Source organism: Drosophila elegans, unplaced genomic scaffold (genome assembly GCF_018152505.1).
Source record: "Drosophila elegans isolate 14027-0461.03 unplaced genomic scaffold, ASM1815250v1 contig_149, whole genome shotgun sequence".
NCBI classification, from domain to species: domain Eukaryota; kingdom Metazoa; phylum Arthropoda; class Insecta; order Diptera; family Drosophilidae; genus Drosophila; species Drosophila elegans.
The window spans coordinates 6,621,379-6,646,758 of record NW_024545513.1 but is presented as its reverse complement, the minus strand read 5'-3'; the positions used below and the strand labels follow the sequence as shown (position 1 = coordinate 6,646,758).

Sequence of the window (25,380 nt, the reverse complement as noted above, 5' to 3'; positions counted from 1 at the left end):
GTTTGTACGCAGACTAGTATGCAGGTGAATATGTATATGTATGAATGTACGGATGGGAAAATGGGATGTCTGCCTCAATAATTGAGCGTGTGTGGGGGTCTCTTGTCTAAAGGCTGTTGACCAAAGCGAAGACAAATCTCCCGGTGGCGTCAAAACAAATAAGGTCGTTTAACTCGCCAAACAAAGAACGTCACAAGATGTCCATGCATACATATGAACATACATTTTTACATACCTTCCCCAGCTAGAACACGCATACACACACAAAACCCAAACAGCTGCGACCAGTGCTGAAAAATGAGTAAGAGAAATTATCGATACCTCGGCTAACCCCACTATTAGAGCGAGCGAGATAAATGCACTGCGCTATTGCAATACGCATTTAGTTTTCAATGTCTAATTTTGCATATTGCAGCTCGACAAATAAGAGACCTCCATCTGTTAGATGTTTTTGTCCATGTAAACTCCTAGTCTCTATTAATTAGACAAAGGATTTAGCCTCATTAAGTGCTAAACAAAGCAAATCAACCCGAACTATTGCCCGAGAGTGAGCGAGAGAGCAGGCATCGACGTTCCAGTCAGGCCGCCTATAAATACGAGTTGCCAGTGGAAAAACTGGCAAAAGCAGTGAGAAAATAGTAGAGAGTGGACGTGCAAAGCAGAAGCAAGAGAAAAAAAGCAAGTTTTTGAACATAGAAAAGTATTAATTCAAAAAGTGCAGAACCAAAAAAACAAAAAAAAAAACACCTAAGAAAGTAATTACGTTTTTATTGTGCGATACAAGAAAATAAGGTGAGTTGAGTGAAAATTAAATCGAATTTAGTTGTCTTTCCTTATTGCAGCCAAAATGGCGACGCAGCAAGAAAAGTGCAGCAAAAAAGAAAAAAGAAAATGGTGTAAGATGTGTATGCAGTTCCAGGGGTCAATTTTTTTTCTTTCAAATTGGAGAGTTATTAGTCACTAATAGCAAATTTGCCTATTCATTGCGAAATTATTTAAGTTGTGAAAACATTGTGGGGGAAAAACCCAATTGAAAGTGTGTATATGCTACAAACAAAAAAAAAATTCTGGGTCACGGGAATTGGGTCACTACGCAGAAAGTAATTGCGCACTTTCCTTTGACTTTCAATATCTAAATCAGATATTTTTTTTATATTTTCTTCGAAAACAGCCAATATGCAAATTTTCGTGAAGACTTTGACTGGCAAGACCATCACTTTGGAGGTTGAGCCTTCCGATACCATCGAGAATGTGAAGGCCAAGATCCAGGACAAGGAGGGAATTCCCCCAGATCAGCAGCGTTTGATTTTCGCCGGAAAGCAGCTGGAGGACGGACGTACTTTGTCCGATTATAACATCCAGAAGGAATCGACCCTTCACTTGGTCCTGCGTCTTCGTGGAGGCATGCAGATCTTCGTGAAGACTCTGACTGGCAAGACCATCACCTTGGAGGTTGAGCCTTCCGATACCATTGAGAATGTGAAGGCCAAGATCCAGGACAAGGAAGGAATCCCCCCAGATCAGCAGCGTTTGATCTTCGCCGGAAAGCAGCTGGAGGACGGACGTACTTTGTCCGATTATAACATCCAGAAGGAGTCCACTTTGCATTTGGTGCTCCGTCTGCGTGGAGGCATGCAGATCTTTGTCAAGACCCTCACAGGCAAGACCATCACTTTGGAGGTCGAGCCTTCCGATACCATCGAGAACGTGAAGGCCAAGATCCAGGACAAGGAGGGAATCCCCCCAGATCAGCAGCGTTTGATCTTCGCCGGAAAGCAGCTGGAAGATGGACGCACCTTGTCCGACTACAACATCCAGAAGGAGTCCACTTTGCATTTGGTGCTCCGTCTCCGTGGAGGCATGCAGATCTTCGTTAAGACATTGACCGGCAAGACCATCACTTTGGAGGTTGAGCCTTCCGATACCATCGAGAATGTGAAGGCCAAGATCCAGGACAAGGAAGGAATCCCCCCAGACCAGCAGCGTTTGATTTTCGCCGGAAAGCAACTGGAGGACGGACGCACCCTGTCTGACTACAACATCCAGAAGGAATCTACCCTTCACTTGGTCCTGCGTCTGCGTGGTGGCATGCAGATTTTCGTGAAGACTCTCACTGGCAAAACCATTACCCTAGAAGTCGAGCCATCCGACACTATTGAAAACGTTAAGGCCAAAATCCAGGACAAGGAGGGCATTCCCCCAGACCAGCAGCGTTTGATTTTTGCCGGAAAGCAGTTGGAAGATGGACGAACCCTGTCCGATTATAACATCCAGAAGGAGTCCACTCTCCACTTGGTGCTCCGTCTCCGTGGAGGCATGCAGATCTTCGTTAAGACTTTGACCGGCAAGACCATCACTTTGGAGGTTGAGCCTTCCGATACCATCGAGAATGTGAAGGCCAAGATCCAGGACAAGGAGGGAATTCCCCCAGATCAGCAGCGTTTGATTTTCGCCGGAAAGCAGCTGGAGGACGGACGTACTTTGTCCGATTATAACATCCAGAAGGAGTCCACTTTGCATTTGGTGCTCCGTCTCCGTGGAGGCATGCAGATCTTCGTTAAGACTTTGACCGGCAAGACCATCACTTTGGAGGTTGAGCCTTCCGATACCATCGAGAACGTGAAGGCCAAGATCCAGGACAAGGAGGGAATCCCCCCAGATCAGCAGCGTTTGATTTTCGCCGGAAAGCAGCTGGAGGATGGACGCACTCTGTCCGACTACAACATCCAAAAGGAGTCCACTTTGCATTTGGTTCTGCGTCTGCGTGGAGGCATGCAGATCTTTGTCAAGACTCTCACAGGCAAGACCATCACTTTGGAGGTCGAGCCTTCCGATACCATCGAGAATGTGAAGGCCAAGATCCAGGACAAGGAAGGAATCCCCCCAGATCAGCAGCGTTTGATCTTCGCCGGAAAGCAGCTGGAGGATGGACGCACTCTGTCCGACTACAACATCCAGAAGGAGTCCACTTTGCATTTGGTCCTGCGTCTGCGTGGTGGCGCTCTCTAGATTTTCTCAGCACAATTGTAATCTCATAAAATTGATCTTGCCAAGGCGTAAGACAAGTATTCATTATAAATTTTAGTTAATTGGCTTCAATGATAAGCAACAAGTCTAATCACAACAAATATTGGTATTACAAAAATAAATTTTCAATTTGTGTGTTCAAAAATAATTTGTTTTGCTAGTATTCTTGGCTTTGGGATGGTTTTATTTCGGATACATCGGGCAAATACTGATAATCAAGTTTAATAAGCAAATACAGACGTAGTTTCAAACTTGAGCTCTTTAACGTTCCTGTTTTTTTTTAAATTAAAGGTACAATAATTGTTTTGTATTGCGTGAACTGGAAACGAACATAATTTTAAATCAATTGAATATTGTTTTCTAAATATTAATTATTGTATCCTAAAAAAAAACAATTCAAATTTTGTTTAAATATATAAACAAGCAGATGGTTCCCATCATTTAAATATTAAATTTGTGGATTAAATTTGTAAACTAGGTACATAACCAATTATAAGGTACATGAGTTAGTATATTTTGTGGAGCCTGCTGGCATATTTGAACGGTGGAGCCGGCCACACCGAAAAAGTCAGCTGAAAATCCGAGAAACAACAGGTTCGCAGTTAGAATTTGAGAGCAGGAAATCAAAAATGAGCAAGGAAATCCCTTTGGCCACCATCAAGCAGCACAACCAGGCCACGGATCTGTGGGTGGTCATCAACAACAAGGTGTACGATGTGACCAAGTTCCGGCTCGAGGCAAGTCGCTGAGATTCAGTTTTGGGGATCCATGGGCAATAACATCCAATTAAATCCATATCCATTGCAATTCCAGCATCCCGGTGGCGAGGAATCCCTCGTGGAGGTGGCAGGTCGCGATGCCACCAAAGATTTCAACGATGTGGGTCACAGTTCGGAGGCGAGGTCGGAAAATATGGTTTTTCCCCTAGTTCCCCTAGTTTTCTAACTTCTTTTCTTGCCCTTCTTAGGGAGATGCTGAAGAAGTACTATATTGGTGACCTAGCTGCTGCCGATATCCCTAAGAAAAGTCCCATAAGGTGAGGTCACCAGAAGGCACCATTTGCATGTAAACCGCCAGCAACCAGTCCAATTCATCCCATCCATCCATGACGGCTAAACACCCACAATCTCTAAATAAAGAAAGCCAGGGGATTGCCTTGCTCTGCCATGGACTGATCTCATTATCTCCAGGGAAAACATGTATTCCTGATAAGCCATTTCATCGTTGCCCTGAAATCATTCCACTTTGCTAATGCATGTAGTTTTTTTTGTTTTGTTTGTTTTTTCGACCGAAACCGGTTTTTGCATGAGTTTGGGCATTTGGTCATTTTAGGCTGTAATCAATTGTCCATTAAGCATTGAACAATTAGCCAACTGTTATGTAATCCATTAATTGGCTTGAAGCCCCCAAAGTGTTACGCTTGAAGAGTCCTGAATGTTTTCCTACATTTGTCCTCCTTTCCTAAACCTTTTCGTAATATTGTTAAATTTGTAATCACAACAGCTAACAGTTTTTGTACATGAACTATGACGTCATTTTTAAAATAACTTTTATACCGTCTAATATACAAAACCTTTTTGCCTTTTTTTTTTAGAAATCCACAATTAAACTTAGTAATTATTCATTTTTTAATTGCAAATACCTAAGTAACAAAACTAATTTCTTATGTAGAAATATAACACAAAAACTTACCACTTCTGTTGACCAAAGATGAACAACATTGATCACTTATTTTAGTTGATATTTCCTTTAATCATTAGATTTTTTAAAATTATTGCTTGTATAATATTTGTATTTTTAACAAACTGCCTACTTTTTCCCAAGATTTAAGTCGTTCTCAAGCACGAAAGTAAGATTCTACAAAAGCTAATTGGATTTGTAAGTCCCGACTTACCTGTAAATATTAGTAAATATAATCCATATTTAATCAGAGCACCTTTAAATATTAGTAAACATAATTAATATTTAACTAGAGCACGAAAAAAGCATTGCATGCTGATATTTTACACCTTTTTCGAATAGTTTCTACTTTGATTTGCGTTTTTATTTTGATCTTCTTGGTTTTGTGCATCCGCCCACTATAGTGCCACGCCCACTGGAGCGAGCGATGATCCCGCCGCTGCCCCCAAGCAATGCTGCATCCTAAATTAACCCCTTTAAAACCTGTAAACCCGCTAATTAACAAAAGTGTCCTTAGTTTGGTTGATGGAAAATAGTCCGGATGTCTTTTGTTTTACCCATTTTCATGTTTGATTTTCACCAATATACTGTCTATATATCCCCTGAAATAGCTGCCGCCACATCGCATTGGCCCTGGGCGCCGCCTTCATCGGCATCACGCTGGTCTATGTGATCCGTCGTGGAGTAGCCAGGAATTAGTCCGCAGCCAAGAGGACCTGAGAAAAGCCGCTTCATTCCGTGATTCCAGAGATTTTTTCCAACACAGAAGAACATTTTCCAAACATTTGATACGAAATAAAATGTACAAATTGCTTAAAAAAATATGTATGCGTTTTTAATTAAGAGATAAAAGGGTTTCTTTAGGACCATAATTACATTGAAATCATATTCCATTGGATCCCCGCAAAATAAGAGCACATCAATGGCATTCTGTTTTGTTTTTTTTTTTAAAGCTGTTTGTTAAAAAAAAAATATATTAACTAAATACAAAATCAAGTCAAAATGTCTATAATAGCACATTATTGTATCCCCCGCAAAATAAGAACACACATAAATCGCATTTCTGGTCAGAAAAACTTCAAATTTATTTTTCGTCCTTCCGTCGTCACAAACCTGATTGCTCTGTTCCTGCCAACCTTGCTCCTCCTTCTCTTTCTCCTTCTTTCTCCTTCTCCCCATTTTGGCTCTGCTGGCCAACCGATTTTGTCCCTCGGATAACGCCATCGGCCGGCGTCCCCCGATCTTCGATTATATGTAGGTGTAGGGTGTATATATATCTATATATATATATATATATGCGTGTACCGCGAATCAGTTATCGACTTGTTCTTAAACTTAAATATCGTTGAGGATCAATGCCAAAGCGCACTGCAACTTTCTAAGATTAATGCAACTGCTTCTCCGCCAGCTGCGCTTGTTTCTTGTTTGTTATTTGTATTTGTATCTGTTGTTAGTTCTCGTCGTAGAGGGGCGTGGCATCGCCCAGATTCATGGAGTGGGGTGAGGTGTTGGTGCGTGGCGTGCTGCGCACAGAGGCCTTCGATGACATGGCCTGGTTCATGCCCATTCCCCGATTGTGTCCAGCTCCTCCTCCTCCTCCGCCGCTGCCGCCGCTGTTGTAGTCATTGCCAGGCGTTGATCCATAGCCTCCTCCTCCTCCTCCTCCGGGTCCCATGCCCATTCCCATGCCCATACCCATGCCCATGCCCATTCCCATCTGTTGTTGCTGCTGGGGATGATGGTGATGATGCTGTTGCTGCTGCTGCTGGTGGGCATGATGCGACTGTTGCTGCTGCTGCGGTGGCGGCCTTCTTCTTGCCCAGGCATCGTTGGCCAGCTGCCAGTCGAGGTTCTCTTTGGCACGTTGCTGGTGATGTGGCGGTATGTTGCCACCACCACCACCACCACCCATGTTATAGGCATTGGAACCGCCGCCGCCACCAGCGCCACCTCCTCCCATGTCATAGTATCTGGGCGTGCTGCCCGTGCCGGAACTGCTGCCGTAGTGATGGCGCTGACTGCTCGAAGATTGGCTGCTAGGACTGGGCACATTGTGACCGTAGCGTGGCGTTTGCGAGGCATGCGGCGTGTAGGGCGTCATGAACGGAGTCTGGCCACTGGGCGTGTACGGCGTATTGATGATGGCCCCAAACGAGGGCGTCGACGAGCTGCCGTAGTGCGAGGCAGCAGCCGCTGCAGCAGCAGCCGCCGCCGACGACGAGCCGCCGGATGTGGAACTGTAGCCGACAATGGAATGCGTTACGGAGTAGGCGCTGGAGCTGCCACCACCGCCGCCGCCGCCGGAACTGCTGATGCCGCTCCTGGGCGTTCCACCGCCCACACTGCCCGTGATGCTGTACGGCGCCTGGGAGCCCAGCGACGATTGTACGGATGACGAGGACGAGGCCAACGGCGGCGGTCGCATCGAATGCAGCGGCGTCGAATTGGACACCGACGAGGAGGCCATGGCCGGCGAGGCGGGCGGCTCCAGCCAGTGCTCCTTGAACCAGCGCAACAGACTGTTGACCGAATCGAAGATTTGGCCGCGGAAGCGATAGCCCTCGGGCATCACCGTCACATACTCGTGGCGCACCTTCGTCTTGGGCAGATAGGAGAGCAGGAACTTGCCCGGCATGCTCTTCGAGGCGGTAAAGAAGTAGTGTATCTTCTTGGGATCCTTGGTCTTCTCGTCGCGCAGCACGTGCTCCATGAAATCGCGCTCGTTCGCATTATCGGGTGTCGCATTCGGCTTGTAGTACTTGTACTGGATCAGTTCGCGGGCAGCCAGGGCCATGGGCGTGATGTGGCGGGCGATGATCTCGTCCAGGTCCTCGAACTCCTCGGTGCCGATCCACAGGCTGCGGCCCAGACTGTAGTCGTTCTCCTTGCCCTCCTCGCGCACATCGATGTGCTGGAAGATGTCGTCGGCGACCTTCCACGTGGCCGTCAGATGGTCCTTGGACTTGCTGCTCGGCCGCAGGGCCACCTCGCCCTGGTCGGCGCTCGCCAGCATGGCCACCACCTCCGCGTACGACTTGTTGAAGAAGCTCGGATGGGCGATGACGCGACGGGCGTAGGTCTTGCGCTTGAGCGCCTTCTCCTTGGCATCGCTGGCCTTGCGGTTGTCCAGCTCCTCGGTCACAAAGTCATAGAAGTTGTCGCGACGCGGCCGCCACTCGTTGTTCACGTCCTTCAGGTCGGCCGTCTTCGAGGAGCAGTCCACCGAGAAGCGATCGATGTCGATCTTGATGATCCGCACATGGATCATCTGGGAGACGCGTACGCGCTCCTCCGGATTGCGCACCTGCTTGTCCGACAGATTCTTGATGTGTATGAAGCCGGGCAGGCCGTTCTCCAGCCGCACCCGCACACCCGAAGCCTGGCCGGGACAGGCATTGGCATCGAAGTGGTTCCACACCTCGGACAGCTCCGGGAAGTCATCCTTGTGGCAGAAGGGACACTGCCAGCTATCGCTGGACTCGATGCGCACGGGATTCGCATTGTCCAGCTGCTCGCCCTGCGGCCGGCGATAGGTGAACCCGGTCACCATGGCCGTCACGCACTTGCCCACGTAGAACGAGTCGGGCGTCTCCTTGGTCAGCATATCGAAGAGCTCCTCGGCACTGGGCTTGGCATACGGCGAGCGGTAATCCTTGTATAGGCAACTTAACTCGTTCCGGATGTCGTACAGTGTGATGCTCTTGCTGCCGAAACCCTGACGCTCCAGCTCCACGGCAAACGCGTCCAGATCGAGATCCTTGAGGCGTTCGGGCGACTCCAAAATCTCCTCGAGAGCGCCGGCCGGATTGGTCTCCTCGTCGTCGTACTCCATGGCATCGATGGCCATCTTGCGGGCCCACTCGTACGTCTCCGGATGGACACGCGAACCGTCCAGCACCTCCACATACGCCTCCGTGCTGTCGCCCAGCGAGGAGGTGTCGATCTTGATGAAGCCGCTGCAGTTGATGAAGACCTTGGGCCCCAGATGGCACACGGTGACCAGCTGGGTGCGGTTCTCCAGCCGCTGGTTGCTCTGCTTGAGCAGCTTCAGCAGGGCCTGGCCCTTGCGCGGACCCAGGCCGCAGGTGTACTGCAGCAGGTTGACGGTGCGCGAGTTCTGCACCATCAGGTTGATGTCGAGGCCCACCTCGCTGGTGCGGTTGATGAACTGCAGGCTGAGCTGCTCCAGCAGCTGGTCGCGCGGCACACGCTCCTGCAGCGGATGGTAGCGCAGGCAGAGTATCTCGTCGTCCGCATCGCACAGCTGCGAGTACTCCACCAGCGGATCCTGCATCTTGCGGGCCAGCGAGACGGCCTGTTTCAGCAGGGCGGGGTACTCCTTGAAGTCCGACTCGCCCTTCTTCGAGTTGGCATAGATCTTGGCCAGCTCGTTGTCGATGATCTCCACCTCGATGGGCGGAAACTGCTCGGACGTCTCCAGTTCCTTGAGTATCTCCTTGATGTCCGTCTGAATGTTCTGGGCGTCGCGCGACTCCGCCCCAATGACCACAATGTGCGGCTTCTTCATCTTGATGAAGTCGCTCAGCTTGCGCAGATCGGCCAGCTTCTGTGCCTTCTCCTCGACGTTGTGCGAGTTCTTGCGCCGCAGGATGTTCGGCAGGCGCAGGTAGTCGGAGATGTCGCCCTCCACGGTGGTCACCGCACAGAAGGCGGCCACCGACTGGTCGGGATCGTAGGCCAGGCCCAGCACCCGGATGCCACGCAGCGTGCTCCACTCCTCGTAGCCGTAGTCGGTGGGCAGTTCCGGCTTGTAGGGCGCCACCTTCAGCCACTTGTACAGCTTGCCGGTGCAGGAGCGCAGCACGAACTGTTGCGCCTCCTCGTGCAGCGTGGAGCGCAGCTCCTTGATCAGATCCGGAATGACCCATTTCTGCAGCGCCAGCTTCACGCAATCCGCTCGCAGTGCATTCCACTCCAGCACATGCTTGGAGAACTGATCCAGGTGGTAGAGGGCCTTCGACTCCTCCACATAGTCGCCCGGCGGTCCGTTGGCGTTCGCATTGCCCTCGAACTCCTCGAGGAACGTGATCTCCAGCAGTTTCTCCTCCTCGGCCATCATCAGCTTGATGAACTGGTCGCCAAAGAGATCGCCCACCGGCTTCTTGGACACGTACTTCATCGAGTACACCGGTGAGTTCTCGTCGATCAGCACCATGCCGTTCTTGGTGGGCCGTATATTGAGTCTGGCCCGGTCGAAGTACACCTCGCGCATGGTCTTGCGCAGCAGGGGCTCCTGGGCCAGCTGACGGGCCACCACATACTTGGCCGCGTGCAGCACCTCGTCGGTGGTCATGAAGCGCGGCGACAGATACTGCTTGGCCAGCTCCGTGGGCCCCAGGCTCTCCTGGGTGACCTCGTTGCGCTGGTAATTGTCGCGCAGGTTCTCGGCAAACTGCTCGGGCGTGAGACCAAAGTGCTTGGCAAAGCCACAGATGCCCGCCTTGCGGAACACCGCATAGGGACTGCTGTTGGGCGCCTGTTTCAGCTGATCATCGATCAGTTCCGGATCGTCATCGTCCTCCGGTTCGGGGATCACTATCGCCGCACCCTCGGCCGCATCCTCGCCGTTCTCGGCGGCGGCCGCCTGGCGACGCGCCTTGGCCTCCCGTCGCTCCTGGATCACCTTGCGCCGCTGCTCGGCCTGCATGCGCGGCAGCTCGTGCGAATAGTTGAGCAGGAAGTACATGTGGACGTCCTTCAGCTCCTCCATGGACTGCACATCGGCCAGGCGCTCGAAATCGCTGTCCAGCATCAGACGCACGTCGTCCGGTATGGGTTTGTCCGGGTCGGCGCACAGCGTGTCCAGCTGGAACTGACGCATCTTCTCGAAGAGCACCTTTAGCTTGCGCTTCCGTTCGTTTAGCTGGCACCAGCGCTCGTCAAAGTAGTACACCTTCCACAGGTCGTCGATGTTTAGCTCCGGCTTCACGTACTCCTTGCGATAGAAGGCTATGAAGGGCACCTCCAGCTGCTGGTTGCGTATGAACTCCAGCGTCTGTTTGATCTTGTTCACGGTCGTCGGCGGTTTGCGCAACTTCTCGCGATTCTCGGCCTTCTCCTGCTCGGAAACGGTTGGCTTGCAGAAGGCAAACTTGTAGATCCAATCGGCCTCGAGGTCCAGCTCGTGGGATCCCTCGGGCACCGGGGTCACGGGCACCTGGCGCAGCTGCATGCGCTCCGGTATGTCCGTCTTGCGGATCTCATTGTCCATGTCGGTGAAGTGACCACGCTTCAGTTCGCTCGGCTCGTAAATGTCGAAGATGGTCTTCTTGGCCACCTTCTTTTTGAGCGCCTTCTTCTTCTTGACGCGCATATCATCGCCGGCGCCCAGCTCCTCGTCATACTCATCGCCCTCGGAGTCATCCTCGTACTCGTCCTCCTCGTACTTTGAGAAGTCGTCGTAGTCAAAGTCCACGCCAAAGATGTCCTGGCCCTCTTGCAGCGATCTGTAGTTTGGATTAAGTAAATGTATCAAGTTTATAAACTGTGTATTTAAAGAATGATTATTATCCCCTCGATAACAATAGGTATATTCTATTAAGGTATATTATTAAGTTAAATAAGTTTCCTTCCTATTTTTTTTAAATTTAGTTTCCCAATCGGTTAAATAAACTTACGCATCTGTGAAGATGGGACGACGCTTCTTTTTCTTCTCGGCTATAGGACGCCCGTTGTCGTCCACTATGAAATCATCCGCATCCGACTCCGAGTCCTCCTCGTCAAAGGCGTCCGCCTCTCTGGGACTGCGCTCGCTGCGGTGCTCAACGCTCTGGAGGATTAATGCAAATGGTTAGGAAATGCAGATTGCATGCTCGTCAGGAGTAACTACCTCATCGTTTTCGTCGAACAGCTGCTCGGCGATCTGCTCCCGTGCCAGACCCTCGTCCACGTGCTGCTCCTCGCCATCGCTCTCGTTGTCGTGGATGCGACGCAGGCGCTTGAACCGCTTCTGCAAGGGAAATCGTGATTACTACACTGTGCTTATGGTGGTGATGTATAATTTTATGAGATTACGGCTTTGCGAAGGTAGAACAGTAAACAAGATTTTCTTTAACCTCGGAAATTCATTGAAGGGATTCAAATATGCTCAAACAGTCTTAAATAACTGATTTACTGGGAGGTTTCTGGATTTAAGGCAAAAATTAAGATTATTAAGTGATATATGCTGTAGAGATTAATTTAGGATGCTCCCGTAATCATTAACTGACAATATTCATAAGCCCTAAACTTAATTGGAGTTGTCTGACTTGGACCAAACTGTTAAACATAATTCTGACTGGGACTGGGTTTAATACTTAATACTTAAGCTATCCAACTCTTCAGATAAAACGTCAAAATTAAAGCTGTGGGAACAGCTTACCCGTCTCTCGACTTTGACGCCCAAGTTCTCCTCGATCAGATCGTAATCGTCGTCCTCAAGCCGATCGTCCAGATCATCGTCCTCGTGCTTTTTGCGCTTCTTGCCGCTGCCTCCGCCTTCGGTGTCGCCTCCACTCCCAGTGTCCGAGTCATCACCACTGCCGTCATCCTCCTCGATGGGATTGTCGTCGATTAGATCCTTAAGCTCCTCGCGCAGGCGCTCCTCGTCGTCTGCGGAAATTTGTTTGAGAATAGTACAAAATATCAGTAATCGAAATAAATGGTACCATATAAACCTGAACTCATTTTGGTTTAAAGGGCTAGTTCGGTCAGATTTAGGATCGACTATGACTATTTTGAAATGACAAAGGCATCGATACATGGAAAATTCTTTTTTTTTGGATAAAGGAACCTACTTGGAAAAAAAACCACCTAACATCCGCTATCCCATCCATTGATTATTCCAGGATATACATAGTATCTCGATCTAGTGCAATTCTTTGGAAAAAGCCGCATTCTGCCAATTCGCCGCACTTGTTCCACTTGCACACGCACACACACACACACACACATACTGGAACCATTCCATGGCCACGGTAGCACGGTAAAAACACAAGACATAACCTCAAAGTTGTAAACAAAAGGAGTGCAGTTGGCGGTAGGGTTGCCCAGTTATAGAAAACATTGGCTTTGACATATTTTCTTTTTTGGATGGGCCAAGGGAACGCGGGGCTTTCCCGCCCAGCGATCACTACCACATATTGTTATTGTCCGCGCGCGGCGGCTGGAAAGACTCACCTTCTTCCTCTTCGCTGCTGTCGGAGACCGCGGCTTTCAGCTTCTTCAGCTTTTTGCGCTCGTTCACGTCCAATTCTTCCTCCTCCTGCGGGATGGGAAAAGCGAGGAAGTCAAGGAAAATGCAATATAAATATATATATACACACTCGCAACGCACACCGCACATATACATATACACACAGTACGCGCGCCTACAAACAGAAAACGCAACGCAAAGATGCGGTGATTTTGGCGTTTTCAGACACCCACCTCCGATTCCTCGGCCTCGGAGTCCAGAAATTCGGCCATCACAATAAATTAAACAATTAAACTATAGCTTAAAAACGAATTTAACTAAAAGTAATGCCCAAAAACGTCGCTTGCAGAGTCACAATAAAAAAAAACCCAAAGATGAAGAAGCAGAAGTGTCAAAGAGGCAGTGTTGGCTAGCGTGCGCAATGGCGGCGTCGAGTTATCGATGACTCGTTCGATTGGAGCTAGTCGATAGTTAAGGGGCGAGTCTTTGCTGAATGCGGAGCGGATCTTTGCTTAAAATCGATTGTATATTCGATTTACTTAGTGCTAAGTTAGTGCCGGATAAGGAAGTTATACCGCGCTCTTTGAATTGATTTGACATCGTTATGGGAAAATTGTGGGTGTTTTATTGCACTTCTTGAAACACTTTTTCAATTAAAATAGTTTTAAATAGATTTATCCCTTTGCAGAGGATATTATAATATCAGTCAGAGGCTTACAGCGTTGTGACTTTATATATAGCTCCCATTAGAGCCATCATTAAAATAAATGAAAATTAATACAGCTGATTTTTAATTTATGTTTAACATTACAATACGTATTGCGATATAAGTTTTATTAAAATCGGAAAAATATATGAAAACAATTAAAACTTTGCTGTTTTTGGATTGTCTTTTTGCGTTAAATAAAAATAAAAACATTGAAAAAACAAAATTGGTTGAAAAATATACAGGTGAGAAAAAACAACTGAGACGCAGATTATGCAGGGACTTTTGTATTTATGAAAATAATTATGAGTTAAAATAACTGGGAAGCAATACATTTTAAACCTTATAACTTTTATACTTAAAATCTAAACGTTTTTATTTCTGTTGAACAATCCAAGTTCCCAGCCACCGAAGTTCCCAACCCCCGTAGTTCTCAACCACCCGACCAATCGATGTTTTCATCGATGTTTCGCCACCTCTATCCGAAAGCAACCGAGTATATAGTGGTTAGTGCAAAGCCCATTCGTATTTTTTTTTCGTTCCATCCTGAAAGTTTAAGTGAACAGCGGGCCGTTTTTCTGGTCTGTCACTCAGCTCGACCCGAAATTCTGAAGTGTATTTCTTTGGCCGACAGATTTCCGTCTTCTCTCATACTCACTCTTCCTTTCGAAGCGGCAAAAAATACGGGTGAAAAAAAAATAGTCAAAAAATTAACTAAGGACAACAACAATTCGGCGGTTCGTTTTTTGCCAGTGTGTGTGCGGTGTGTGTGTGTGTGCGTAGTGCGAGAGTGTGTGGACCGGTGCTCCTGTTTTTGTTGTTGTGTTGCTGTTTCCAAGACACAAAACACGCATACAAACGCAGGGTCGCATGCAAGAGACTCGCACACAATTGCGAATATTAAGTAAAAACATATACACAAATATATGTGACAACAAACGCCAGGGAAAAACTAAAAAGCGGAGAAAAACAATTGAGAAATAAAATCAGCAGCAGCAACAGCAGAAGCAGAACCAGCAGCAACATGGATCTAATCAATAAGTTTAGCAATGCATTCTGGAGTGAGCACATTTGGCTGCCGCCGAACACAACTTGGGCGGATATTGCGCCCGGCTCGCGACAGGATGTGGTGCACGCCAACTATAAGGACCTCATCTGGCCCATTCCATTCGCCGCTGTCGTCATGCTGGTCCGCTACACGCTTGAGCGGTAAGTTTCCCGATTCTGATTCCCACTCCGAGTCCCGTTCCCGGCAACTGTATTCCATGCGCCTCTGTTTAACCCCATTTCCACTCTCTCCTTTTACTTCCTCTTTCCCATTGAGAACTCCCGCCCACGTTTGTTGCACCATGTACAGTAAACTTTATTCATAATTCCTTTTCCGTTTTTTTTTTTTTCGACAAACATAACCTCACGTGGAAACGCCCAACATTCTGCAAGCGTATGAGTGTGTGTGTGTGTGTGTGTGTGTGTGAGGCGGCGCACACGCGTGCACAGTTGTTGTTGCTGCTGCAACTCTAAGTTTTCCCTTCCATGCGACGCCGGCTGCAGTTTCCAGTCAGCCGGCTACGAATTTCCCACAAAATATTCAGCCCCCCCCGTCCACTCCACTTCCAGTTTACTTCTTGCTAATTGTTTAGTTAAAGGGAAAACATACATACATATATATTTGTTTATGGTCTCCATGAGGTGTGTTTGTGTATTTCTATGGATGTATGCACCAGTGAGGAAATGGGAACAAACCGAGCTACGGTGGGGCCAATATTTAAACAATTTGCCAATTTCGCTAACGACCTTTTTTCGGAAATATCACATACGTACAGTCGCGGTCGAAATAAAAGCTCTAAAAAACCTGGTGGGAAAATAATATGTTAGGAAAACTTAAATATTTATACAATTGATTAAATTATTAAAATCTGTTAGTAAATGCCTAAACTCAGAAGTCTTAAATGTGCTCGCTTAAGTACAGTTTTTTTTTTATTTCTTCTTGTAGTGTAAACTCTTTTAAAATTATTTTCTGTTCCATAAATAGTACACTAAATATGGTTACTTTTTATGGAAATCCAATACTGATATTTATTGTCTTGCCATCCTGATGCGATAAGGTGGGTTTGTTTATTTAAAATTGTGATCGATTCTCGGGAAAAACTACTTGCTACTTCATGTTTGTATTATCGCTAACCCTTTCTGGGAAAACCTTCCACTTTATGCACTTGTTATATAAATATTAGATCAAGTTGATTTTTTTAATAATCATTTTCATATTTATTTGAGCTTCGGTTTTCATTCAGGATAATTTCTGATTGAATTCTTAGTCTTCATTTTAACAATATCTATTCACTTTGAGGATCAGTTATATAGATATACACTTGACCGATTTAAAAAAATATAATATTTGCTAAGATAACTTTTAAGGGTCTAGGATTAATTTGTAAATATTGGAAGATGGTTTCAATTTAAAATGTAAACGATCATTTCCTAATAAAATGTCTCGGAAAACAAAGTTTAAAATGCACATAAGTAACTAAAATTTCAGTTGACTTTTAAACCACTGTGGGCCAAGAGCATTTTGGTCGCTTTTCAGGCCAATTAACCTGCGCGTCGTTTGGCATCGAAAAAAAAAATGTATGTGCCTATGAGTGTGTGAATGTTTGCCGTTCGTGTGTGCGGATTGCGTGCAGTTGCATTTGCATGTAAAAAAGTTGTAAGTCTCATATTTAAGCAATGTTTCTGGTGCCCTTAATTTGACATAAGTTGCATACACACAGTCCAGCGGAGTGGAGTGCAAACTCCAAACATCTGCCATGCACTCACCAAAAAAACATAATAAAAATAGTGTGCATTTGTTAAACGAGCAAAGCTACAACTTTAATAGTTCAGAGCATTGTAAGTTCAACTTATAGAATTCCGACTGTAACCTCTTGTGTTTTCATTTCATTTTCTGCTCTTTCGGTGGCTTTTTTGCATTTGCGTTTGAAAATGAAACGAAACCAAATCGGTTTCATGGCAGACCACTTTAGTTTTTGTATTTCTTCATCTTTGGCTTCTTAAACGAGAATTGATCTTCAAGGCCGAATTGGATTTTTTGGACGCGTCTCTCTATTAACATTCATTTAATGGCAAAAGTCGTCGATGTCGATGTCGAAGTCGATAGGGGGGATTGGGATTGGAGACCCCTCCCAATAGCCCCATCCCAAGCCCATAGTGGCCATAGTGGAGCCACCTTGGGCATTACCAGCACCACTAGCACCACTCCGATACCAGCACCGCCACTCCACAGCGCTGGCCCGATAAGATTTGTGCCAAGATTTACGTATAAAACCTGATAACAATGCTCAGTGGCTCGATTGTTTTACGCCGAACTCTCGAATGACTGTTCCCATTGAGGGTGTGTGGGTACACCAGGGGCGTGGACAGGGGCTATAATTAGGGGGGGTTTTCGGAAGGTGTGTCATTTACATTTTTTTTTTTATTGGGGTTGAAAGCGTGCATTAGGGTTTTGGTAAAATCTGTCAAATGTCGACTAATAAGTTGGTTATAAAATCATTAAGAGTATGTAATGGTTTCTTTTAATACTACATAGTCGATTTTAGTATTAATATCTTTCCAACTCTTAATATAAAATGATATTAACACAAGCCAAGAAGAGCTTTCTTGAATTGCTCATTCATTGTCTTCAGATTAACAATAACTAACCTATGTGTTTGTTTAAAATAAAGATAAGTAACTATCTTATTTTTTCTGCGGGGGTTTAGTTCGTTATTCGTTATTCGTCAACCGTTTTTCTTTTGCAAGCCTGACCAAAATCACTTGGCCAGCCAGTGAGTCATGGACTTGAGAAGTTTTTCCAAATATGTAAGCGTTTTATGGCCCGATTGGCGCTTCCCTTATGGCCAACTATTCTATGCCAGATACAAACACACTTCGGAATGTTGTGTGCATTGAATTGGGGTTTATGTTTATGTTTATGTTGGGGGGAAAGAAAGAACAAAAGAGAGAGAGAGAGTTACTAAAACAATTCAGACAACTAGGGATCAATGAATAGTATCTTAAGTTAGTTTTTCATTTAAGTTTGCCCATAATAAACTGATCGAAGAATAACTGTTTATCTTTTTTGGTACAATTCAGATAAGATAACTGAATCCGATTTTTTTGTTATTGTTATCATACCTAAAACGATTGAAAAGCGGAAATGGCTACCGAAAAACCTAATCTTAGTCAAGTAATGTTTGAAAGAATTTTTTTTAATTTCATGAGATTTTTTAAAATTCAATTCATACACAAATATTATAATCGTATTTAAATTTAACGTATCATAATAATAATATTTGTAATATATTGCAGATTATCTATTGAAACTTGTCATCCACAAATTAATTGCCTTAAACTTTCTTGTGTTTTTCCGCAACTTTCCTAGATTAAAGATATAGTTGGTTTCAGCTAGCTGATTACGAATTAGTTCAAGTGGGATTTATGAGTGCTATTTCGTTGGGCGCAGCTGTGTGGGGCATGTACTATTTGTCCGCATTTATGCTGAAGCTTTTGTGATACGTAATCGCCAAGAGGCGACCCTCGAGCTCAGCGCTCTAGTGCGATAAAATTTCAGGTTAATTATTTTAATGGCTCACATGCACACAGCAATCGCACAGAGCTGCTATATGTGTATTATACAAATGTACATATATACGAAAGTACATAATCGCCGGCAAATGGGCAATTGCCGAGTTGCTTCTCCATTTCTACATCTTTTTTCACATACCCCCATATGTTCTACCTTCTTTATCAGCGCAAGAAACTCCAAATTGGCAATAGAATTTCTAAGAACAACAATCCCAAAAACCCAAAAAAAAAACCGATCCGTAAACTCGTTTCCAAAAGTTTTCCCCACTTGCGAACGCGGTCGGTCATTCCAATTGCTTATCGTGCCGATTGCCCAATGGTAGTGAAAAAAAAAAAAAAAAAATAAAAAAAAAGCTATAAAAACTGAGAAAGAAAAGAATGAAGAAACGCACGTGCTTCACGCACCAGGTGAGAATAAGAATGAGAATGGGAATGGGCATGAGGAGTACTACCTGGTCAGGTGGGTAATCCAATTCCGGGGTAGCGGTTCGCCATAGCCAGTGCAATTCGTTAAATGTCCAATTAGCACCTCTCATTCTTCCCTTTAAAATAGTTTTGAACAGCATTTCAACTGTTTCCCCTTCTATGCCTTGGAAAATAATGTAATAAAAGTCTCCTAAAAATATTTTAAATCTTCAACAATTCAAAAGAAAAAAAAATTAAATTGTGAACTTAAATTATTTGAAATTTCATTCATACAAATATTTTTAATAAATGCTTACTGATTTGCACCATTACGAATGTATCCGTCGACTCATAAAAAGATTACAAATTTGAGAAACAATTATATTTTAGTTTCCTTTCCATTTGCGTTGGGGAACACCCCATTCCTAGAATTACCATATTCTAGCCGAAATAATAAGTGTAATTTCAGCCTTTTATTGACTTTTAAAGTAAAAAAAAAAACGCAGATTGCTGAAGTTGTTAGTCATCAAACAAATTGAAATAGAGGATGGTATAAAGATTAGAATTATAGGGCGATCAATTAGTCGCTGACTAATGGCGCTTATGCTAAATTCCATCTAGCAATCGGCCATGAGTCAGACGGACGACGGCCCCAAAATCGGACCACATATGATGCATATATAGTATGTGTATATAGTAGCTATAGCCTGTAGCCTGTAGCCTATAGCTTGGTGTGGCCACTTACTTGCACTAATCTCACAATTGCCGGCTTTGCCGCCTTGCGTGTTGTATTATCGTGGACAAGCGCGAATAATTCGACAAATATCAGGCGACACATGTACTATATATATATATATATATTCATATATATGTACATACGATTCCCATATGGCTTGACCGCTTGTGCGGCGTCCCAAAATTGTAGTTGTTGTGCTGATTGATAAGACCCGAATAATTGGCAGTGCATTGCACTTTGGGCGCGTTATTTGCACATTGCCTAAGTGAATTTTAATATGTACACCAAAAAATGGTGGGGTTCTTATCGCAAACTGTCATCGAGCTGCAGCTCAATCAAAACACATTCATTATTCGCACGAAACAGAACCAATTTGATAATCAACATCTAGCGTTTTACGAAAAATGCACCGTTCAAATTGCTTTTATAAACGATTGGTTCTTAATTTCAAATGAATTGACTAGACATTTGCTTGGGAAATGCATCTTTAAAATGTCTGATACACCATTTCTAGCTAGCTCTTTATTAACTTTGAGGTACAGTCGAACTTTCTTAACTCAAATTACAAACTGTCACATAAAATGTTAGACAAACTACATATTTTTAATGAATTTGTTGTTTAAAAGTCAATGTTATATGTCGATTATTCTTGAAATATTATTACTGTTAGTTTGACTAAATAAATACGCAGGGATTTATTTAAATAAACACGAGTATGTTGGTTTTAGACTCAAAACATTTTAATATGATTTTAAAGTGTACATCAAAACTTATATATTCCTTAATATTTAGCTATTTTAAATTATTTTAAAGATGTTTGCAAATAAAATCCATTTTAAGAAGAGTGAAAAAAGGGGAATTGAAATATATTTCATGAATTTTAGGGCACTTTTCGGTTAAATGTCTTAAAAGAAATGAATAACTGATAAATGGTTCGTTCCACGCCGCTATAACTTTATTTGCATAACCATAACTTTAATCCCTGAACTGAGGGAGCAGCCAACGTTGCTGGTTCTTCTCGTTCCCGTCTGTGGCCGGGTCATCCTCTTCGTTCAGGATGAGGAACAGCTCCGGATCCTGGTCCATTTGCAGCTGGCTGCGCAGGAAGTCGAGGAACTCATCCTCGGAGCCCAGGGATCGGGGTTCCCGCAGCTTGGAGTCCAGATTGTAGTACCTGCCATCGATGCGCCGTAGTGCCAGCCAGTGGCGCATCTGGAAGGGCAGTGAGACGTAGTAGCCGAGGCTCATCTGCACCGGAACATTGAGGATGAAGCCAAAGATGGCACTAAGATTGAGGCAGTGTGGATCCCGCCGGCGGTCGAACCACACCGCTTCGCAATTCCTCTGCTGCAGGGCGTACATAATGACGTTGACATCGTAGTTGCCCCAGCCGATCCACGAGCGGTGCGGATTCAGCCAATTGCGCGGCGTCAGGGTGGTGCAGTAGTCGTCCAGCTCCGACTTGGAGAACATTCCCGGACTCTGGAACAGGTTGTTCAGGGCGTGCAGACCGCACAAGTGCCTGGTCTGTCGCTCGTGGTAGATTCCCTGCAGTTGCGCGTTCCTGTTCCCGCAATCCCGCAGAGAATTCTCCACAGCCGGTTCCATTTGGCACGGGTCAGGTGTATGGTGACAGATTCGTGTCTGGTTATAGCTCCACAGAAAAAGGGGAGCTTTGGGTTTTTATTGTTTATAGTTTGTGAGTTGCGAGGACCAGGTATAGGGATGGAACAATAATAGGGGTGGCACCAAACATCGATAGTGTTGCGAAATTTCAGCAGTCGCACGATGTGTGCATATCGATGTTTCAATAACGATACTGGTATTTGAAAAAATTTTTTGCGGATTTACAATGCAATATTAGCTAATTTATTTAAATGTGTAATCCACATATTTTAATAGATTTTTTTAAATGGTTTTTCTGCTACAATTTATAGCAAAAACTTAAGTATTCTCTTTGTGATTAGGCCTATCTATTCCAAAACCATTAAAAACTTAATTAACTAATAAAATACAGATCTTTAAGACGCTCCAGTTCATCAAAATGATTATAATTATAAAACGATTTTGTAGCTTTAAATCATAGAAATAGCATTTATTTAAATCAAAATTCTCCCACACATTTGGCTTTGTGTTGACCCATATTTAAGCAGTGCGCTATGAATGTTCCATATGAAATGTTATAATTATAATTATGCTTGCCCTTTATCTCTGATAATAAAGCGAACACTGCGTCACTTTAAATGACGCACTCTGTATGTATTTTCGATAAAACTGAGTATTTGAATTAATTTTTACACGCCCAGTACAGCACGCACTTTTTGTTTGAGAAGCCTCCCCAAATATTGGGTTTATTTCCTACAACTCTGGGCATTGTCAACGAATTAGAGGGGCGCTATGAAGTAAATCAATATCCCACAGAGAATGCGGGTCAATAAAATCCTTGCCTGTGCGTTAATTGAATTACATACGTACTACTTGAACTTGAACTGAACTTAGATTCGGCATTAATTTAAATTAATTGTTGTAATTTATATATGGCCAGAGAGAATCTACGACCGAGGTTTCCGCATTTCTTCTTTGGCTTTGGCGCCATGTGCCTTGCCTACAAATGAGGGGGTTACTTTTTAAACAACTTGCGATTCCAAACGCACCCCTTCCATGGGATCTGCAAATCTTGGGGGCGTGGCAGGCGGCCATTTTCGATTTCATTGGCAAATTAACTTCCTAAAAGAGATATCTGGTGTCTGGTGTCCAGTTTTGGGCGGGCTAATTACCTATGCATGTGAGCGTGCGGGTAACCCATCCGAAAACCCCATCCCAAACAGATGCCTAAACCCAAACCCCAGTTGTTGCCATGCTTCACACGTGCCAGACGTTGGGGCGACAACAACAGGTGTGTGTGTGTGTGTACGAAATAAATATAAATAAAATAAAATCATAAACAAAAACAAAAACAACAAATCCAGAAACGTTTCCGCCATGGGTGTACCATGCGTACATGCATAATTAGCGATGTTGTCAAGCCCAATGGAACTTTAATTGGATATGTTGTCAGGTTTCAGGGATAGGAATATTCGATTGCCAAGATTACAATAGTTTCTAGATTTTGTAACCCTCAACAAAACAATTAAAATGAGTGCTACATATTTCAACACTTCCTTAAAACACGTTTCTGATGCAAGTAATATTGCCAATTTAATGCCAAACAAGTTAAAGTTTACCATGCAATCAACTTTATATAGCCATAGTTTATTTGCCTATCATAAACTTTAAAGACCTGTGCCAAAACACTGCTTTATCTGGTTGTAAAACTTTTAAAAATATCACTTTCTAATCGAAATCTCTGTATTACTTGCAGTTTTTGGATATCGCCAATAGGCAAATCACTGGGCATACGTAGTTCTAGACCTAAGAAGGCGGCAAATGTTCCTATTTTGGAGACGGCCTATGCCAAATCGACGCGATTGGACAACAAATGGGTTAGTTCAAATCGAATATATCGATCACTATCTTACTATATAGATGACTGATTATTGTTTTTTTTTTTTTGACTAGCTGGCTCCGCTGTCCAAGCAGACGGATATGAGCGAGCGCCAAATTGAGCGCTGGTGGCGTTTACGAAGGGCCCAGGACAAGCCCTCGACGCTGGTGAAGTTCTGCGAGAATACCTGGCGCTGTATCTACTATCTGTACAGCTTCATCTTTGGCGTGATCGTGCTGTGGGACAAGCCCTGGTTCTGGGATGTGAAGAGCTGCTGGTACGGCTACCCGCATCAGGTATGGTTTATCTAGGGATTTCTGTTATGAACGCTATTACAGTTTATATCTCCCTTATGCCTTGCAGTCGATCAGCAACGATATCTGGTGGTATTACATGATTTCGATGTCCTTCTACTGGTCCCTCACTGGCACCCAGTTCTTCGATGTGAAACGCAAGGACTTCTGGCAGATGTTCATCCACCACATGGTCACCCTGCTGCTGATGTCCCTCAGCTGGGTGTGCAATCTGCATCGCGTCGGCTCCCTGGTCCTGGTCGTCCACGATTGCGGCGACATCTTCTTGGAGGCCGCCAAGCTCACCAAGTATGCCAACTTCCAGAAGCTCTGCGATGCCATCTTTGCCATTTTCACTGTGGTCTGGATTGTGACGCGCCTGGGCTTCTATCCACGCATCATCTACAGGTGAGTGGTGGTAGTGGCACCCTGATACCCCCATTGTTGTTGACTTGATCCCAATCCAAATGCCACAATCCTGTCAACCCTGCAGCTCATCGGTGGAAGCACCGCGCATTCTGCCCATGTTCCCAGCCTACTACATCTTCAACTCATTGCTTCTGATGCTGCTCGTCCTGCACGTCATCTGGACATACATGATTCTCAAGATCGTTGTCGACTCTCTGCAGAAGGGTCTGGTAAGTATACCGGCATCAATCTAGCTTTATCAAGCCCCAATCCTGTTAACAGTGTATTAAAATCCTTTTTAAAAGAAAAGCCATTTTAAAAATTACCTGAATGATTAATAATTTTGCTTTGTATATTTAAGTGTTATACTCCAATACTATTTATGTTACATTTCTTTTATCATAAAAATGTAAAAAATTTAAAATTTGTATGCTTTAATTTCTTTTGGTTTATCACAAAAATGTACAAATTAATAAATATATTTTCTTTGCATAAATATTAATATATATATATATCAGTATGTAAATTTAACGTTTGTGTTTATCCAACTTCATTTGTAGTCTTTTTCAAAATAAATTCTCAGCACACTCGTTATCCCACAAAAAAATTCAATTGAAATTTGTTATTTTTGTATATTTTTTAATATTATGCTTGCCTACAATTGGTTTACTTATAAAACTATTTCTTTAAGCAATATATCTCTTAACATTACATTTCAAACAGACATTTATTTATTTATTTATATAAAGCTAGCTTAAGCTTTAAAACTAAAAGATAGCAACTATGGCCTTCCGCTCATCTAAGATTGAAACAGATATTTATTTCGAATTCTTTATTTAACTTAAATCCTAAATATTTATTATAGTTGAGTTAACCATGCTAACCCGTTTTCAATTAATCCTTTTGCAGATGTCCGGTGACATACGTTCCAGTGATAGTGAGGATCTCTCAGACAGTTCGGAGAATGCAGCGCTGGCCAACGGAACGGCGCGCTCAAAGAACAAGTCGAACAGCGGTGCGCCCTCGGCCGGAGGATCTGGAGGAGCAGCAGGTGGTGGTGCCACCCAGCGCAAGTCCAACAATGCCAGCAATCATGCGACCGAGGCGGCAACGGCGGCCAAGTAGGCTGGAGTGCGGGTGACACGGGGCACGGAGTAGCCGGTGGCCACCAGTAGCCACCAGTAGCAGAGGCACATTTTCCGAGGGGCAGGAGCAACAACAACAGCAAACAAACAAAATCAACACACAACATCCCCCCACACACAACACACACACACACATACAAAAAACCAAACCAGTTCAGAACGTTTTTATGTTAATTATTATTTTTTTATATATAATTCTTTTTTTTTAAGATAAACAAAAAAAAACAACAAATCGGAAACCAAAAGAAATTTCAATAAATGCGAGAAAATTTATGCGTAACGATCACCTTGAATGTAAATCGTTATTAATTAATAATTATATATATTTATTTATATATATATGCCTCACTGCTTTTTTTGTTGTTGTTTGTCTTGCTTAACCAAAAAAGAAAGAAAAAAAAGAAACAAGAAAATAACGTTAAAAATAACCATTTAAACGTAAAGCTAAAGTTAAGTTATTTTACCAAACGAAATGGAAGATAGCACAGTGGGACTAAACCAAATTTGCTTAGACAAGAATTCAATAAATGAGAAGTAAAAAAAAGAAAACAGAATAGTAGTCAAAACTATTGTAAATATTGTACTTGTATGTTTCCCATATTAATAAATTTATGCAAAACAAATTACAAGAACCAAAGCCAAGTGTTTCTTAAATTTTGAAAAAAAGCGGGATGGCAAATAT

General features: G+C 44.1%; 5 protein-coding genes across 5 annotated transcripts; 3 read left to right on the top strand and 2 right to left on the bottom strand.

Annotated features, from left to right (window-relative positions):
* Positions 1-614: 614 nt before the first annotated feature.
* LOC108140896 (polyubiquitin-C) lies at positions 615-3,175 on the top strand. The gene is made up of 2 exons (XM_017263942.2): positions 615-792; positions 1,172-3,175. Exon 2 carries the CDS (start codon positions 1,177-1,179, stop codon positions 3,007-3,009), a length of 1,833 nt encoding a protein of 610 aa, XP_017119431.2. The 5' UTR covers positions 615-792; positions 1,172-1,176; the 3' UTR covers positions 3,010-3,175.
* A 398-nt stretch (positions 3,176-3,573) lies between these two features.
* LOC108140913 (cytochrome b5) lies at positions 3,574-5,529 on the top strand. Its single transcript, XM_017263972.2, has 4 exons — positions 3,574-3,764; positions 3,841-3,929; positions 3,995-4,063; positions 5,319-5,529. The coding sequence occupies exons 1-4, from the start codon at positions 3,657-3,659 to the stop codon at positions 5,404-5,406; spliced, it is 354 nt and encodes a 117-aa protein (XP_017119461.1). The 5' UTR covers positions 3,574-3,656; the 3' UTR covers positions 5,407-5,529.
* Positions 5,530-5,767: 238 nt separating this feature from the next.
* On the bottom strand, positions 5,768-13,295 carry LOC108140978 (transcription elongation factor SPT6). The gene is made up of 6 exons (XM_017264051.2): positions 13,135-13,295; positions 12,886-12,970; positions 12,089-12,318; positions 11,558-11,677; positions 11,346-11,497; positions 5,768-11,174 (listed from the first exon to the last, which is right to left on the bottom strand). Exons 1-6 carry the CDS (start codon positions 13,171-13,173, stop codon positions 6,158-6,160), a joined length of 5,643 nt encoding a protein of 1,880 aa, XP_017119540.1. The 5' UTR covers positions 13,174-13,295; the 3' UTR covers positions 5,768-6,157.
* Positions 13,296-14,103: 808 nt separating this feature from the next.
* LOC108141066 (ceramide synthase 6) lies at positions 14,104-24,854 on the top strand. Its single transcript, XM_017264226.2, has 6 exons — positions 14,104-14,816; positions 22,730-22,850; positions 22,927-23,148; positions 23,216-23,553; positions 23,639-23,783; positions 24,463-24,854. Exons 1-6 carry the CDS (start codon positions 14,632-14,634, stop codon positions 24,676-24,678), a joined length of 1,227 nt encoding a protein of 408 aa, XP_017119715.1. The 5' UTR covers positions 14,104-14,631; the 3' UTR covers positions 24,679-24,854.
* On the bottom strand, positions 20,087-21,115 carry LOC108141073 (josephin-like protein). The gene has a single exon (XM_017264238.2). The coding sequence runs from the start codon at positions 20,974-20,976 to the stop codon at positions 20,344-20,346; it is 633 nt and encodes a 210-aa protein (XP_017119727.1). The 5' UTR covers positions 20,977-21,115; the 3' UTR covers positions 20,087-20,343.
* Positions 24,855-25,380: the final 526 nt, after the last annotated feature.

What these genes read in the sequence shown, in the direction of transcription:
- LOC108140896 (XM_017263942.2), top strand. Translation starts at nt 1,177, where the DNA reads ATGCAAATTTTCGTGAAGACTTTGACTGGCAAGACCATCACTTTGGAG.
- LOC108140913 (XM_017263972.2), top strand. Translation starts at nt 3,657, where the DNA reads ATGAGCAAGGAAATCCCTTTGGCCACCATCAAGCAGCACAACCAGGCC. An exon ending in GGTCACAGTTCGGAGGCGAG is followed by an intron (nt 3,930 to 3,994) that starts GTCGGAAAATAT and finishes TGCCCTTCTTAG; the next exon opens with GGAGATGCTGAAGAAGTACT. An exon ending in CCTAAGAAAAGTCCCATAAG is followed by an intron (nt 4,064 to 5,318) that starts GTGAGGTCACCA and finishes CCCCTGAAATAG; the next exon opens with CTGCCGCCACATCGCATTGG.
- LOC108140978 (XM_017264051.2), bottom strand. Translation starts at nt 13,173, where the DNA reads ATGGCCGAATTTCTGGACTCCGAGGCCGAGGAATCGGAG. An exon ending in CCGAGGCCGAGGAATCGGAG is followed by an intron (nt 12,971 to 13,134) that starts GTGGGTGTCTGA and finishes CCCATCCCGCAG; the next exon opens with GAGGAGGAAGAATTGGACGT. An exon ending in GCGTCAAAGTCGAGAGACGG is followed by an intron (nt 11,678 to 12,088) that starts GTAAGCTGTTCC and finishes TTTCCCTTGCAG; the next exon opens with AAGCGGTTCAAGCGCCTGCG.
- LOC108141066 (XM_017264226.2), top strand. Translation starts at nt 14,632, where the DNA reads ATGGATCTAATCAATAAGTTTAGCAATGCATTCTGGAGTGAGCACATT. An exon ending in GGTACGGCTACCCGCATCAG is followed by an intron (nt 23,149 to 23,215) that starts GTATGGTTTATC and finishes TATGCCTTGCAG; the next exon opens with TCGATCAGCAACGATATCTG. An exon ending in TATCCACGCATCATCTACAG is followed by an intron (nt 23,554 to 23,638) that starts GTGAGTGGTGGT and finishes TCAACCCTGCAG; the next exon opens with CTCATCGGTGGAAGCACCGC.
- LOC108141073 (XM_017264238.2), bottom strand. Translation starts at nt 20,976, where the DNA reads ATGGAACCGGCTGTGGAGAATTCTCTGCGGGATTGCGGGAACAGGAAC.